The sequence below is a fragment of the Genypterus blacodes genome, unplaced genomic scaffold (assembly GCF_046128005.1).
Source record: "Genypterus blacodes isolate CSIRO-AG114 ecotype Tasmania unplaced genomic scaffold, CSIRO-AGI_Gbla_v1 ptg000055l_1, whole genome shotgun sequence".
NCBI lineage: Eukaryota > Metazoa > Chordata > Actinopteri > Ophidiiformes > Ophidiidae > Genypterus > Genypterus blacodes.
In genome coordinates, this window is record NW_027466867.1 from 2,106,047 (window position 1) to 2,121,465 (window position 15,419).

At 50.4% G+C, this 15,419-nt stretch overlaps 1 protein-coding gene across 1 annotated transcript; it reads left to right on the plus strand.

The window, feature by feature from the left end:
- Positions 1-1,999: 1,999 nt before the first annotated feature.
- Positions 2,000-11,844, plus strand: med1 (mediator complex subunit 1). The gene is made up of 16 exons (XM_076152038.1): positions 2,000-2,143; positions 2,951-3,057; positions 3,251-3,329; positions 3,549-3,603; positions 4,167-4,299; positions 4,397-4,425; positions 4,537-4,608; positions 4,733-4,807; positions 4,919-5,082; positions 5,175-5,286; positions 5,377-5,501; positions 5,629-5,756; positions 5,847-6,048; positions 6,171-6,266; positions 6,380-6,485; positions 7,282-11,844. Exons 1-16 carry the CDS (start codon positions 2,023-2,025, stop codon positions 11,204-11,206), a joined length of 5,529 nt encoding a protein of 1,842 aa, XP_076008153.1. The 5' UTR covers positions 2,000-2,022; the 3' UTR covers positions 11,207-11,844.
- The last annotated feature ends 3,575 nt before the right edge of the window (positions 11,845-15,419 follow it).

Genomic DNA, 15,419 nt, shown 5'->3' on the forward strand with positions numbered 1-15,419 from the left:
CACTACTGTGCTCCCCAAGGCCTGCGCCTCCCGTTCCTTTCTCCTGCTGCTGTCTTGGCAGCGGTGCCCACCTCCTCTTCTATGCCAGGCAGCCAGCTAAAGCTCCTGGTGGGCACATCAATTACATTGCGGCACCTCCCCTCTTTTCTCATGTCTATCTGTAGGTCTGTCTGCTGTCTCAGATGATGCCAATCTGGTCCCTCTCCATCTCAACTGCTGTCTATAGCTATCTCCTGCATGTGTCTGTGTGTGTGTGTGTGTGTGTTTATACCCGTGCGTCCGCCTTCATCTTTGCCTGCGCACAAAAGCACATATTCATGCACACACTTCTGCTCCCTCTCGTATGCAGGTCATAATGGTTGGTGGGAAAATCCTCCCTGGAGACCACTCATTGCCACAGGCTCAGCTGTACAATAGGCTCAGGTGTGTGAGTGTGTGTGTGTGTGTGTGTGTGTGTGTGTGTGTGTGTGTGTGTGTGTGTGTGTGTGTGTGTGTGTGTGTGTGAGGCAGAGAGAGGGGGAGAGAGAGAGATTCTGTAATATTGTTCTATTGTGTAATTAACCAAATGACACAATTTTAGGAATCCCTCTATATTATGTCCAAACTGTAGGTAAAACAAGAATGATGTTATCATTTGAACTTATTATTATGTGAGGATCATCATGATTATTTCAATCTTCCTTTGGAGTTTGACGCCTGATTGCTCTTGGCAAAACATGAATCATTTACTCGCAGGGATCGTACGCCATCTGGAGTCTTCATCAGTCCACTGTCTGATTTTTTCCCCGGCAGCATTCTTTAGTGGCAAGATGTAATTGGGAATAGGATTTGGTTTAAGATTTTAAACGTGATAATAAATTGACATTTGTTGCCTTTTGCTACATAACCGTGAAAACAGTAAAATGACATATGGGTGGCCAGACGTCCGGCTTTAGGCCGGACAGTCCAGCGTCCGGCGTCCGACGCGTATTTGTCCTCCTTTTTGAGGCACTACCCACACAGCAAAAAGACTCCACGGATTCGCCGCGGAGGTATCGCTTCCGAAGCGGACCCGCGAAACGGACCCGTATCGGCGTCCACTTGCCCGCAATGTCGGATCCGCTGATTGGCTAAGAGCGGTGTCAGATAAATATCCGCTATATCATTGGGTAAAAACGTAAACAAGGCTCCGCAAGTGTGTGTCAATTTCACTTATTACTGCACAGAGGTGTACAAGAAGTTGATTGGAAACAAAAAAAACTCTTGGATGCAGCCAGGAAAGAACAGAAGTATTGCAGATAGACAACGACGCGAACTGACACACACACACACACACACACACACACACACACGCACACACACACACACACACGCATACAGATGAAGACACTGAAGTCCCCAAATGACTGAAGCACTTGCTATACGTTTTGAGCAGTTGAATGTAAATGTTGTTTTCTTTACAATCTCCTTTGTTGTTAACATAAAAGGTTATTTATGCTTTTCAAAAAAGCATTTTTTTATTATTATATATGTTACCTGTTATTTGTTTTTTGCATTTGAGTCCACACATGTTATGCTTTGTGGCACAAAAGATTCATCTCAGTGCTCAGTTTTTGAACACCACAATGTATTGAACAAATTCAAATACTGTGAACAAACACTTTTTGCCTTTTCATTAATATTTTTTCCTATTCAGCTACACAAACATCTTCAAACCACAAAATTGTATTGTAAATGAGAGTATACCAGAGTCCTATGTACACCATGGTAATTTATTGATATGCTGCATAATGTCCTCCTTTTTGGTGTTGTGGAAATGGTCACCCAGATCACCCTCTTGTTTATTTACGAGGATGAATTATTTAAAGTTAAATATAGGACGTAAACAGGTCAACAGAAAACATAATTGACAAAATGTTACCAATATATAGACGACAGTGGCAATCATCACCTTTGTTGACACTAGTTTAGACGCTCGGCCAAAGGTTCAGAGTCCGAATGTGGTCTACGGAAGCCGGGAAGCGCGAGCGGAGAGCTGCGAAAATGGCGGCGGCTCCTGGTGTTACAATGCAGAGCGCTAGTCCTGCAAGAGAACTAACTCTGTCGGTCCAGCAAGCGGGGAACCAGACTCACGGGGACCGGCTGAAACCAGAGGACGTCACAGGTAACAGTACCGGCCGCGCCTCGGCTTTAGAAACACGGCTTCGGTTACCGGTGGACCGGCCAAAGCAAAGCAAGCTAACAGCGGCTAACAGTTAGCCTGCCCACTTTTTACTGAGGGTAGATAATAGTTTGGGGGTTTTGTCTTTGTTTTGAAATGTTTAAGTGCTGCGTTTGAGTCGTGCTGGTGAAGTTAGTAAGCGTATCGTAGTTATGTCATGTTAACTTGGTCAACGTTAGCGGTTGACGGTGCTCGCTGGTTTGTTTTGGTAAGTTAGCCTCATAGTAAATAGCGAAAGGCTAACAACATGCTAACATTAGTGGTAACAATCTGGATATGACTCAACTCATCAACTCACCATCTGCCTGGCTCATCTTCCGTCATTTAGTTATACTTCAGATGCTGCTCAGTTAACGCCCGTTGAGTAGAGTTTAGTGTTTGTATAGATGTGTTACTAAACGAGTCAATGCTGATTGTAACAATGGATGATTGTGATGATGTTTTGTTTAGGTTGCATGTGTACAGATCCACCTCACATACATGTGTGTTATGCTGTCTTGTCACATGGACTCATTTTATCTTCTTTTTTTTTTTTACAACAATGACAATGTTGGAAAGAGAAATGACCTGGATTTGATTCGATCATCTCTATCATTTTGTAGATATTTTAAGTCTAAACTAAATAATCTGAATTTTGCCCTCTACTCACCTGCTCAGAGATGAAGTTCATTACAGTTCTGAAAAAAGACGTGGACATTTTATAGTTCTGCACAGTAACTTCTCCTCTAATGTTAAATGTCTTTGTTTCAGAAGCGGAGAGGCAGAGCCGTATGTCTGTTTTGCTGGAGCGGCTCCATGCCAAACACAATGCTGCACGGCCCTGGCAGGAGACCTGCAAAGTTGTGCGTCAGGCCATGGTGAGGCTGAGACCACGTCCTCTCTGAGAATTCACAGTACCAATGTCAGGCTGTAACTGGGTTTAGCCTTGGGGTTGGGCTGATGGCCTGGGACCAGTAAGAGTAAGACTGTCAGTGGTTTGACCCGTCTGAGCTGTTGGACTTTCTGAACTCTTCTCTCTTTGTCTTGTTTTTTTCCCACCCTGTCTCCCAGGAGAAGCGCGGTGTGATGAATGCTGCTGGGCACCAGCTTCTGCTCACCTGCCTGGAGACCCTGCAGAGAGCACTGAAAGGTGAGACAGTCAGCTTACAGGACGGGCGGTTATTTTGGAGTGTTACTTTCCCTTAACAACAACAGAGCTGTGTTAGAACGGATAGTAACAAGGAGACTTTACAGTTGGTGTTCTTCCTCTGTACACTTATTAAAGATTTAGATATCCTGGCATCCTAACATTGATTCTGTGGTTTGTGTAAAGACCAAGTAATGATTTTTAATGTTTTCTTTGTTACAGTGTCGTCTTTGCCCTCCATGACAGACCGTTTAGAATCCATCGCCCGGCAAAACATGTGAGTCTGTCTGTCTCTCATGTTCATTAAGTCTCTCACTAGCTCACTCCTGGTGTGACTGGATGGTTCAGACTTTAACCTTTAGCGGAGGAAGACCTTTGTTTGGAAACAGTTCAGATTGATGATAAGTCGTTTTCCCCTGAACGCAGCAGAGATCGGTGCTAAAAGGCTCATCAGCAGATGTGCCGAGTCGGCTAAATGAAGAGGGTCAGCTGTTACATTTCTTCAATAGAATTTTGGCTCAGTGCAAATCTGAGTGCCGTGCAATTTTCGATCCATTTTCTCGGCTCTCCAAATCTGCTGTGTAAGGTTACTGAAAGGTCTTTAAATGGGATATTGTAAAAATGTCTAAAACTAAAACACAACGTAAACGCTGTGCAAATTCTGCATTCATGTCTTATCCATGTTAAACATCTGGGTGCTACATCAAACATTAAACTAAAGATCAAACATTCGGATCCTGTAGCTGGATTCCATAATTTCTTAAACTTCCCAGCACCCCTCATTATGTTAGCAGGAACATAAATCTGAGTGTGATTGTTTTGTGTCCTTCTGTGCTCCAGGCTGGGCTCCCATCTCAGCCCCTCAGGGACAGAGTGCTACATCACGTCAGACATGTTTTATGTGGAGGTGCAGCTGGACACTGGTGGTGAGCTCGTGGACGTCAAAGTGGCTCATCACGGAGAAAATCCTACGGTAAGTTTGAGGCTTCACATGGCTCCACGGCTCATCTGCTACATTTGTTGACATCAAAACATATAATTCATTTGTTTTTCTTTCTTGTTGGTTGCAGAGCTGTCCTGAGCTGATCCAGCACCTAAGGTAAGAGGCAATAACACACTGCGTCGTAATATTCAGTTTAGTAAACAGTCTAAATCTAGGGTTTCTCATCCTGACACCCGTCCACTTCATCCCTTCTCTTACTTGCATCAGGGAGAAGAACTTTGAAGAGTTCTCCAAACATCTGAAGGGTCTGGTCAACCTGTACAAGCTCCCCGGGGACAAGTAAGTCGGCTCTGAGGAGGTCTGAGAGGAAGCACCTTATAGATATGCATTGTTGGTGAAGAACATGAATCCATAAATTCCCAGACAACAGAGAATGACCTCGCTTCATTTCTTTGTTTCACAGCAAGTTGAAGACCAAGATGTACATCGCGCTACAGTCTCTGGAACTCGATCTCACTAAGATGATGCACATGTTTAGGTCAGTTACAGACACAATGGCAGCAGCATTTATTATTACACCACTAAATCAAGGTTCATGTTAGGAGACCATTTACCATTCATTGTATTTTAATCCATTTATCCCTCCTAGGTTAGCCACCAACGCTAACACAGTGGAGACCATCCTTCACGGCAGCGTGGGCCTGCTGACGGCAAGGAGCGGTGGCCATCTTGTTTCTCTCCAGTGTTACGTGTCGCCTTATGACGTATTTGAGGAGGGAACGGGGACGCAGCTCAACTTCACAGACAGCAATGGTAAGGAGGTGATGAAGAAAGATCAGGAGAGGAGGTGATACGAATTCTATTCACTGGTTGACTGATCTGCGGTCACTCTGTGGTCTCTGCAGTGCCGCGCTCACTGGGTGTCAGCGTGTCTGTGACCATTGAGGGAACCTCGTCAGTCTACAAGCTTCCAATCGCTCCGCTCATCACCGGATCCCACCCTGTCGACAACAAAGGGTACGTAGCCGCTTTGCTCTCGCTGCCTTGTTGACTGAAGTCTTTTTAATTACAGACTGCTGATGAAATGATGACGTGTTTGGGTTTCAGGACGCCTTCCTTCTCCAACGTGACCAACTCCAACTGTGTGGACCTGCCTGCCTGCTTCTTCCTCAAGATGAACCGGCCCATGCCTTTCTCCCTCTCCTTCATTCAGAGGATGGGCAATGCTACCTGTGAGTCACAGAGACTTCAGTCATTTCAGTATTAGTTGTAGAAAAAATGGTTAAGGATGAAAAGGAAATTGAAAATACTACAAACTACATTCCAACGCCAAAGTCTCTCCGTCTCTGTCTCCTGCAGCGATCCCAGTGTTTGAGAGTTCCCCCAGCCTGTCTCCCCTCTACCAGCTGGTCGTGCAGAGCCAGCTCCAGCTCCTGGAGGAAGGCAGCTCCCCTCCCCCGCCCCCACGCAACATGCACTTCTACTCGGTGAGAGGACGCGCTACCAGGCCGTGACCTTCAGAAATGAGGCAGTGACCCTTCTTTTTGTGAACGAAATTCCTCTTTCTGCTCTCGTAGGTGTTGCCAGATCAGCAGCACTGTTACTTCCTGAACGGCGACGCCCCCGTGCAGGACGGCCGATCCCTCCAAGGGACACTCGTGACCAAGATCCCTTTCCGCCACCCGGCCCAGGTACCGGCCCTGCTGGACATCATCCGCCACCAAGCAGCCTACAACACTCTGATTGGCAGCTGCGTGAAAAGAACCTCTGTCAAAGAAGGTGAGAATCAGGCCGTCGGTTCGTTCGGCCAGTCAACAGCGTGGGTTCGACTGTTTTTGTTTCTGGTGTATGACATTACTGTAGATCTGATGAGTTGTTGGGTCTTTGCTGTTTCCTTTCAGACAGTGCAGGCCTGCTGCAGTTTGAAGTTTGCCCTCTCACAGACTCCAGTTTCAGCGTCTCATTCCAGCATCCTGTCAATGAATCATTAGTCTGTGGTGAGCACAAGCATCTACAAAAAGACTCTCATGTGTTTTTGTGACCTCATGGTTTGGCTTTGACTGATTGTTGATAACCTGAGTCCTCCTTCTTATCTGACCTCCCCCTCTAGTGGTTATGGAGGTGATTGACTCCAGACAGGTGTCCTGCAAGCTGTACAAAGGCCTGTCAGACGCTCTGATCTGCACAGACGATTTCATCACAAAAGTGGTCCAGAGGTGAGATCATCATTTGCTCCTGCACTGTACAGCAGAGGGTGGGGAACCTTTAGTGAGCCAGACACAGAGAGGGCTTGAGTAATGTCAACCATGAACCCTAGATCACTCAGACTCTCGCTGCGGCTGAGTTCTGCAACAGGTTTTCCCTTCATCTCCACGAATTGACTTGACTTCATCCCGCTGTTCATAAAACTGCATGAGCACGCCCCCCCCCCCCTCATAATGATAAACGAGACCGACGCACTCTGAGTCAGGATCGCTCAGTAACTCCTTAAACTGCCGGCTGCTTAGCTCTCCGCTTTTGATCAAATTTAGGTTTGAGAGATTAATTAATTACTGAGAGAATTCAGTTCTTTTGTTGCCAAATCTAATTAACCCCTTTTAGAGAGGCAATCATGCCTGGAGCTCCATCTGTACTAAGGCCACTTTACTTTTCAAATGTGTGCTCAAGTTTGTTCATTGCCAAATCGAGACTCTCCAACTCGTCCTCAGCTCTCATGCAGTTCCTATCCGCTCGTCAAACTCAGTGGTTATTCCAAGATCAGAAATGCTCAGTCAGGTGGTGTTGGTCAGGTCCGCTGTCTCGTCACGGGCCAGAGAGAAAATTGGAAATCCCATGCAGAGTCCTTCAGTCTTCTATTAATGTTGTGCGATGTCAGTAATGCGATCTGAGACGGTTCTTCGAGGCAAACTAACACTCTGAAACGATTTCCAAACTCTCCCTCTGAATGAGGCTTCAGCTTCTTCTTCTACCCTTCATTTACTCTCTTCTTCTTCCTCTTCTTCTTCTCCTTAGATGCATGTCCATCCCTGTGACGATGCGCGCCATCCGAAGGAAAGCAGAGACGATCCAGGCGGACACTCCGGCTCTCTCACTGATCGCAGAGACGGTGGAGATCATGGTGAAGACCAACCTGCCCCCTTCTGGCAGCCCCAGCTACAACAACACAGTGGATGGGCCGAACCCTATGGGACTGCCGGGGCTCATAGGGGGCAACACACCGACCGGAGGTGGACCCCCCGGGGGGCCTAATTACGCAGGCCCCATCGCCTCCTTGTTTGGGATGAACCGCAGCCAAACACCAGGAGCAGAATGCATGGCCCAGGGTGGAGCGGCTGGACAGCAACAACTGCAACAACATCAACAAAACCAGCAGGGTCAAGGCCTCGCAGACGACTACAGCAAAGTCGCCCAGAATCCCATCCTGACCAGTCTGTTACAGATAACCGGAAGTGTGGGTTCGAGTCCCAGCTCCCAGAATGCACCAGCGCCACACCAAACTCCACCGCCGACCTCCTCCCCTGCAAGCAACACCAAGAATCACCCCATGTTGATGAACCTGCTGAAGGACAACCCCAGCCAAGACTTTGCTACCTTGTACGGCTCCAGTCCGTTAGAGAGGCAGAATTCATCGTCCGGTTCACCGCGTACGGAGAGCGCAAGCGGCAGCTGTCCTGGAGGAAGCTCCAAAGGGAAGAAGAAGCGGCCGCGGGGAACAGAGAAAGGCGGCATGATGCCCGGAGCTCCTGGTGGTCCGGGGGGAATAGGCATGAAGTCCCAGCAGTCCATGCACCACCTCCAACACCAGGTGAGTCACGAGGACGACTTCCACCGCGAGCTCCTCTCCATGGACGTGGACGCCTCACAAAATCCCATCTTCGACGTCAACCTGCCCGGCGACGGCTTGGACACGCCCCACAGCATCACGCCGGCACCCAGCCAGTGTGGAACGCCGCCCTCCGGCCCCAGCATGCCTTATTCACAATCTCACGTCCAGTCTCAGCAGCAGCAGCAAGGCAACCTGCCGCCTCGGATCACTCGTCTCCCCAGCTCTGACAGCATCGGCGCTGATATCACTGAGATTCTGTCGGATTTACCCGAGCAGACGGGTAAGGGCGCCAGCGGGAGCCACGGGCAGCACCACATGGGCAGCGGCGGGGAAGACGGCGGCCCCTTAGGCACGCCCATCCGCGACTCCTCCAGCTCAGGCCAGGGCAGCGCCGTGTTCGACTCGGCGGATATTTTCAACACCAACAGCAACGAGAATCCTTTTCCGGACGCCGCCGACCTGATTGCCGAGGCGGCCGCGACCGCCGCGACGCCCAACAGCGATACGTCCTCCACTAACTTCTTCCCTGACGCGGCAGACTTCAACCCCGACCTCCTGACCTCAGGCCACGGCTTCTCCCAGGGCTACTTTGACGACAGCTCTCCGAGTGCAGATGGAGATATGGACCTGGTCAAGAGTTTTGGCGGAGGAAGCCAGCAGAACACCCCAGCAGGGACGCCACAGAACCCCCCCTCACACGGGCAGAACACCCCTGAACCCTCACTCAAGGACCCTTTTGATATGGGTATGGTGTTTGGAGGGAACAGTGGTGGAGGTAAACCCATTCTGGGGCAAGCACCCGATTTGGGGGACACACACTCGTCTCACGGAGGAGGAGGAGGAGGAGGAGGAGGACAGAGCCCCCTCATGATCTCCCTGAGTGGAGCATGCAGTGACTTTAAGAGTGCAGAGGCCAAAGTGAAGCAGCAGCAGCAGGGACTCATGCGACCCAAAGACGATAACGGAGGCGGTGGGGGAGGCGGCTCCGGGATGGGGATGGGCGTCGGCTCCACAGAGGGCAAGCAGGTGAAACGTAGCAGGACCCCCTCCAGCGAGGGAAAGTCTAAAGAAAAACCTCCCAAGCGAAAGAAGCTGGACCCCGATGGTAAGTCCCCCTCTCACAGCTCGGGGGGGCGACCCTACACCCCGCCCAGCGGCGGCTCGGGTTCCGGAGGAAGCATGAGCGGAGGAGGCTCCAAATCTCCCGGGAGCTCTGGACGCTCGCAAACCCCTCCGGGCGGCGCCACGCCTCCTATTCCCAAGATCACAATTCAGATCCCCAAAGGGACGATCACGGGGGGGAAGACCTCGTCCCACAGCGGGTACACGTCCAGCAGCTCAGCCACCAGCAGCACCGGCGGCTCAGGCGGCACCGGCAGCAGCAAAAGCCACCATTCTCACTCCTCTTCCTCTTCTGGAAAGATCAAGACAAAAGAAGGCTCCATGACACAAGGGAGCAGCTCCAAACCAGGCAGCGTGGGCGTAGGCGTGGGAGGCGGACAGTCGCAGTCCAAAGGCTCCTCTCAGGGGATGGGGGTCAGCAAACCAGGCTCCTCCCCCATCACTAAACACGGACTGGCTGGCCCGGGAGGCGGTGGAGGTGGAATTGGAAGCGGTAACAAGATCAAGCCTCAGGGGGGGAAGCCTGCAGGGTCGCTCATGAATCCCAGCATCAAGCCCAACATCTCGCCGTCTCACTCCCGCTCTGGAAGCTCCGGAGACAAAATGTCCTCGCCTCTGAAGATGCAGCAGCCCCAGGTTCCAGGAACGCCTCCTTCCTCAAAGGCTAAATCTCCCATAAGCTCAGGAAGCGGCGGTCCGGGAGGGTCCAAATCTTCTTCAGGTGGGGGTATGGGCTCACAGAAGCCAATGGGCGGGAGCTCCTCTGGCTCTACGTCCTCCTCATCCTCCTCCAGCTCTTCCTCTTCTGGCTCCATGACCTTTTCAGGAGGCCCTCAGGCTCAGTACGGCGGCGGCGGCGGAGGAAGTGGCGGCGGAGGGTCGGGAGGAGGAAGCGGAGCGGGAGGTGGCGGTGGAGGGGGAGGAGGTGGAGGAAGTGGGGGCGGAGGAGGAGGAGGAAGTGGGAACAGCGGAAACGCTGGTCAGAATAACGCAAACAACCCCAACGCCAAAGGGAAGTCGCCCAGCCGCAACAAGAAGCCCTCTCTGACGGCGGTCATCGACAAACTAAAGAGCGTGGGCGGAGGAGGGGTGGGGGAGGACGGCTGTGAGGTGGGCCCACCTGTCGGGGGAAGCGGTGGCGGCGGCTCTGGTCCCGGTGGCGGTCCCGGTAACGCCCCCAGCAGCGGGCCCTCAAACATGGGACCCTCCAAACACGCCATGTCCTCCCAGAGCGGAGAGTACAAACGGGACAAGTCGGATAAAGAGGGGAAGGCCAAAGTGTCGGTCTCAGGTGGGAGCAGCGGCGATAAGAAGCTGATGGACCCCAAGTCAGGCGGGGGGAGCGGGACGGGCCTGGCCAAGATCATCATCAGCAAACCTGACGGCGGCTCGCCCAGCATCAAGGCCAAGGTGAGCCACCAGAAAGCAGGGGAAGGCTCCGGCGAGTCCATGCGGCCCCAGATCTCCAGCCTCAAAGCCTCGCCGTTGTTCAGCGGCTCCACGCCCAAGCACGACCGCTCCTCGCCCAGCCACAGCCGCTCGCCGGGCTACACGCCGCTCAACCACGACAGCGAGAGCGAGTCGGGCAGCAGCTCGGTGGCGGAGAAGTCCCACCAGAACAGCCCCAGCTCCGACGACGACCAGACCATGAGGCCGCTGCCCCCGCAGGACTACATGAGCTCCATCCCGCTCAGCTCGGGAGAGAAGCACAAGAAGCACAAAAAGGAGAAGAAGAAGCAGAAGGAGAGGGAGCGGGAAAGGGACAGGGACAGAGAGCGGGAACGGGAGAAGGAGAAGAAGAAGGCGTCCATGTCCATGGGGCCCACGTCTCACCCCATGAAGGCCGACACCTGGTCCCGCTCGCCCATCTCCGCCTCCGACGTCCCCCTGTCCATGCTGGCGTCGGAGCGTCCGTCCCGGCCCAGTCCCGTCTACATGCGGAACGAAGACGACGACCTCATGGACTCGGCCCTCACCGGCAACATCTGATCTCATTCACAGAGTCTCCGTATTTTTACTAACTTCTTTTCTTACTCTTATTTATTTAACTCAAGCTTCAACTTGGACCCGGATGAAGAATCTCACTTCCTGACTCTGAGCTCGTATTTTAATGACTTCATATTTTACGGTTTATCGGCGTTCAACCAGAGAATCAGAATGTTTTATACACAAGCGGACGTCAACGCTCGTCTAGATTTATCCCAGAATTCCCTGCTTCCTTCAGTTTCAGTGAGGGGACGACTTCTAACAATATATTTTCAGATAAAAAGCTCATTCTTCCTGTCTTTCCTGTCAGTCATTGTTTTGATGTTTCCTTTGTCATTTAATTTCAGTATTTTATTGTCTAAATCCTCCCAGAATGCCTCTTAAACGCCGCCACAGTAAGGATGACAACTGTTTAAAAAAAAGAAAAAGTATTGTTCTGTACTCCAGAGAGGCTCCAGTGTTCCGTTGCCTTGTTCTCCAGATAAATGGGAAGTGTTTAGAGTTTTAGATTTTAGATTTTCCTTTATTTCTCAGTTTGTTTTAGTCGACTTCTTAAGGCCGAGCATCATGCAGCTCCACTTCAATAAGCAGTTATTGTGTGAAAGTATGATTATCAATAAAATGGCAAACGACACCAAGCAGCAACATTCTGATACGTTCCTGGTTTCTAACTGTTTAATTGTATTTGTACTTTAAACGTCATTAATGCTGTGTTTATGATGTGAAGTGTGTGTGTTTAGCTGTGTATTACTTCTGGTCACTAGGTGGCAGCAGTGTATCAGGGTGCGCCTCATCATTGGCGCCATAGTAACAAGGTCCTTCCTCCCTCCCATAGGGACCAAACAGAGGTTAAATGAACTTTCTCACTCATTAATTGAGGAAAAACGTATTTGGATGATTTGTGTGTGTACAGCCAGTTCTTCTTCTTCTTTAATGGCAGCAGTAATTGTTTTCATTGTAATTTGTCCTCTGCATTTGACCCAGACTAACTGTTCGCTGCTGTGGGCGGCCGTAGCGTGGCAATTAGGGACCGACTCCCAGAGTGCATGCTGGTCCCCCTTCGTCAAGGGCGACGCAGGAGCTTTAAGCCGCCGGACGCCTTTTATTGATGGCGGAGGGGCGGGCGGTCGGTCTGTCGGTCGGAGCGCCTGGAGGCCTTCATCCAGGTTGAGCTGCTACTTTCTGAGGTAAGTGATGAAGTAGGAGTTTGGAGTATTGGGAGTTGACAGCAGATGTTACGGAGCAGATGCACTGTGTGTGTGTGTGTGTGTGTGTGTGTGTGTGTGTGTGTGTGTGTGTGTGTGTGTGTGTGTGTGTGTGTGTGTGTGTGTGTGTGTGTGTGTGTGTGTGTGTGTGTGTGTGTGTGTGTGTGTGTGTGTGTGTGCGCGCGCGGCCCCCCCCCCCCCCCCCCCCCCCCCCCTCCTGCCTGCATACAAACACATCTGAGGCGCAGCTTGTGTGTGACGTGTGAGCACAATGTACAGATTCGTGCGGCGTATGCCTACAAACGCTCACCTTTGTCCTCCGCCGTCTCCCCAATGCCGACGTTAGAAAGGAAAACGTGGCTCAGAGGCACGCAGTCAGCCGGTCCTCTGACCCGTTTAAACAAGCTCCCTGCAGCTCTGCTGACTGGGCCCTTTCCCCTCCCAGACGCACGGCCAAACTGCTTAGCTCACACAAATGAATGGATCGCTTTATGTTAAAAAGAAGGAAAAAAACTTGCATTACGGCGTTGGTTGTTGGATGTAAATACTGAGCTCAGCGTGCAGCGGATTTGTTTGCGGGGCTGCTTCGTCATTGATCTGCACGGAGCAGCTGAGGGCCTCTGAGGGAGGTCACCCCTCACTTTGTACTGTGTGCTTGTGTGTGTGTGTGTGTGTGTGTGTGTGTGTGTGTGTGTGTGTGTGTGTGTGTGTGTGTGTGTGTGTGTGTGTGTGTGTGTGTGTGTGTGTGTGTGTGTGTGTGTGTGTGTGTGTGTGTGTGTGTGTGTGAGAATGTGTGTGTACTCACGTGCCCCGAGGACGGACGCTGCGAAATAGCATTTTCAGCAAAATACTACAGAATAACACAGCAAGAGGTCGCTTGAATGTCAGCATGGTCATTATGTTGGTGTAAAATTCAGTCACACACACACACACACACACACACACACACACACACACACACACACCCACACTGGAGAGGGAGAATATCAAAGCTGTCTCTGTAACGATGAGCTGCTGCCTGTTTCCCGGCCTCTTTCTCTCCCTCAAACCTTGAACAGCTGTAGCATGGAAGGTCTCTAACACCAATTTAAACCACCGACCTCATCTACAAGCCACCAACTCTGGAAACAGAAGAATCTGCAACGTGTGCGGTACTGAAACGGAGAGGTTGTCGGTTTGCTCGCCGACGCCCACGTGGATTTGGAAGTACGAGGTGTGTGTGTCGAGGACAAGTCGAGCTATTTTCAAACTAGAATTGCGTCTTCTGTACAAATTTAGAAGAACTACCAGTGGCACAGCTGTCAAGAGTTTGAGAACCGCTGCTACAGACGCCGGAGTGGATCGAGTTATAAGTTATAATAGCTCAGATACAAGACCGAGCAACAGAATTCCAGTTTTCCTCCTTCTATTTGAGTCTCTGGATACCAGAATGTAGCTTTTTGGCCGTGACGTCTCCTTAAAATGGTTTTCTTTAGTGGATTCCTTGTTTTCCTCTTCTCATCTCAATCAGACACATTTCACCTGGACTGAACCCACACACTCCCATAATAATCACATCACTATCTGTCAAACGTCACGGTGATAAAGGAAAAGGCCTGACTTGTCTCCTTTCTCTGCCTCCTCCACTCTGGTTTCTACATCGACCTCTCCAAACTGCTGATCTGGTTCTTCTCCTCAGCGCAGCTTATATTTCTTTATCGCCCGACCCGCCACTCAAACCGCTCTGACTTGGATTACACACATCGCTCTCTCTCGTAGTCGTATCTCTCTCCATCATCGACCCCGTTTAAACTCTTTATCTGTACTCGTGGGCTGAAGATGTATGATGTTATGTAGTGTGCTAATGCGTATCTGATCACTCTGCTTGTGGAAGGCGAGACGTGAGAGAGCGTTTCCTCCTCCATCACAGCCTGGAAACAACCTCCCAGTTTATCCTGCAGATGAAGAAGTGAGGAAAAGGGAGTCGTTTGCCACTTGGTTAACCTTTATAGCTGCACGCCGTCAGTCAGGAGGGTGGGAAGCTGAGGAAGTGAGGATAAAGGAGGCAGGGAGGAGGAGAGAGAGAGAGAGGAGGAGAATGTGTTTTCTGCCTGACAGTGCTGCAACCTTAACTAGGGACACAATTACAGAAGGAGTCAGAGGCTGCAGCTCCACACACACACACACACACACTCCGGGGTGAAGCAATCCCAACACTTTAACAGCCATCACTCCGAAGTTCCATCCGACTCTGAGGGCTGGTGACACTTCTCCCTGCGCAGAATTCAGCTAAATGTGGTCCAGATTGTGGATTGATTTTGTAACATCGGCTCCTTTCTTCAGGGGAAACCAGATCAAGCCGCTCTTCTCGCGTGTTTGTTTCCATTTACTTCACGTTTTCCATTCAGATTCAGCAGCGTGGCAGCCGTTCCAGTCTGAACCGGCCACAGCCAAGTTGCAGAATCAGGCCTTTTTTTTCACCCCCCTTCTTGCTTTATTCATGACATTGCATCCCATTGTAGAAAAAAGGGTATAGGCGCTCTCCTGGCCGTGTGCAGATCTTTTTTGAAAGTGCTGCGCTGAAGCAAGTCTGCAAATTGTATCAAACTTTGCAGTTATGCTGAGGCAAACGGAAGGAAACCAGTGTGAGACTGTGAGGCTGTGAGGGGAGGAATAAGCTCAATGTGAGAGAGAGAGAGAGAGAGAAGAAGGCAGAGAAACAGCATTTAACATGAATTACATTTCAATTATGCAATAATGATAAACGGACACTTTTATGGGACAATTAACCATAAATACGTCTTCATCCTATAAGGTCATTCTGTCCGTTGGGGCTCGTTTCCCTTTGAGCAAATCAATCATTTAGTGTTGTATTCATTTTCTAACACCTCTCCAGAGAGATCCCTACTTTTCGTATTCTGCACTCTTTCTTCAGGATGCAGTATTCCCTCTACAGGTTCTTCCTTGTGGGATGTGCTGCCCTAAACAATGCTAATATTTTCCAATTTCCACCTTCCAGATACACAAAGGAG

Coding starts and splice junctions, on each gene's coding strand:
- med1 (XM_076152038.1), top strand. CDS start 2,023: ATGGCGGCGGCTCCTGGTGTTACAATGCAGAGCGCTAGTCCTGCAAGA. Junction 5,502..5,628: donor GAGGATGGGCAATGCTACCT/GTGAGTCACAGA, acceptor TGTCTCCTGCAG/CGATCCCAGTGTTTGAGAGT. Junction 5,757..5,846: donor GCAACATGCACTTCTACTCG/GTGAGAGGACGC, acceptor CTGCTCTCGTAG/GTGTTGCCAGATCAGCAGCA.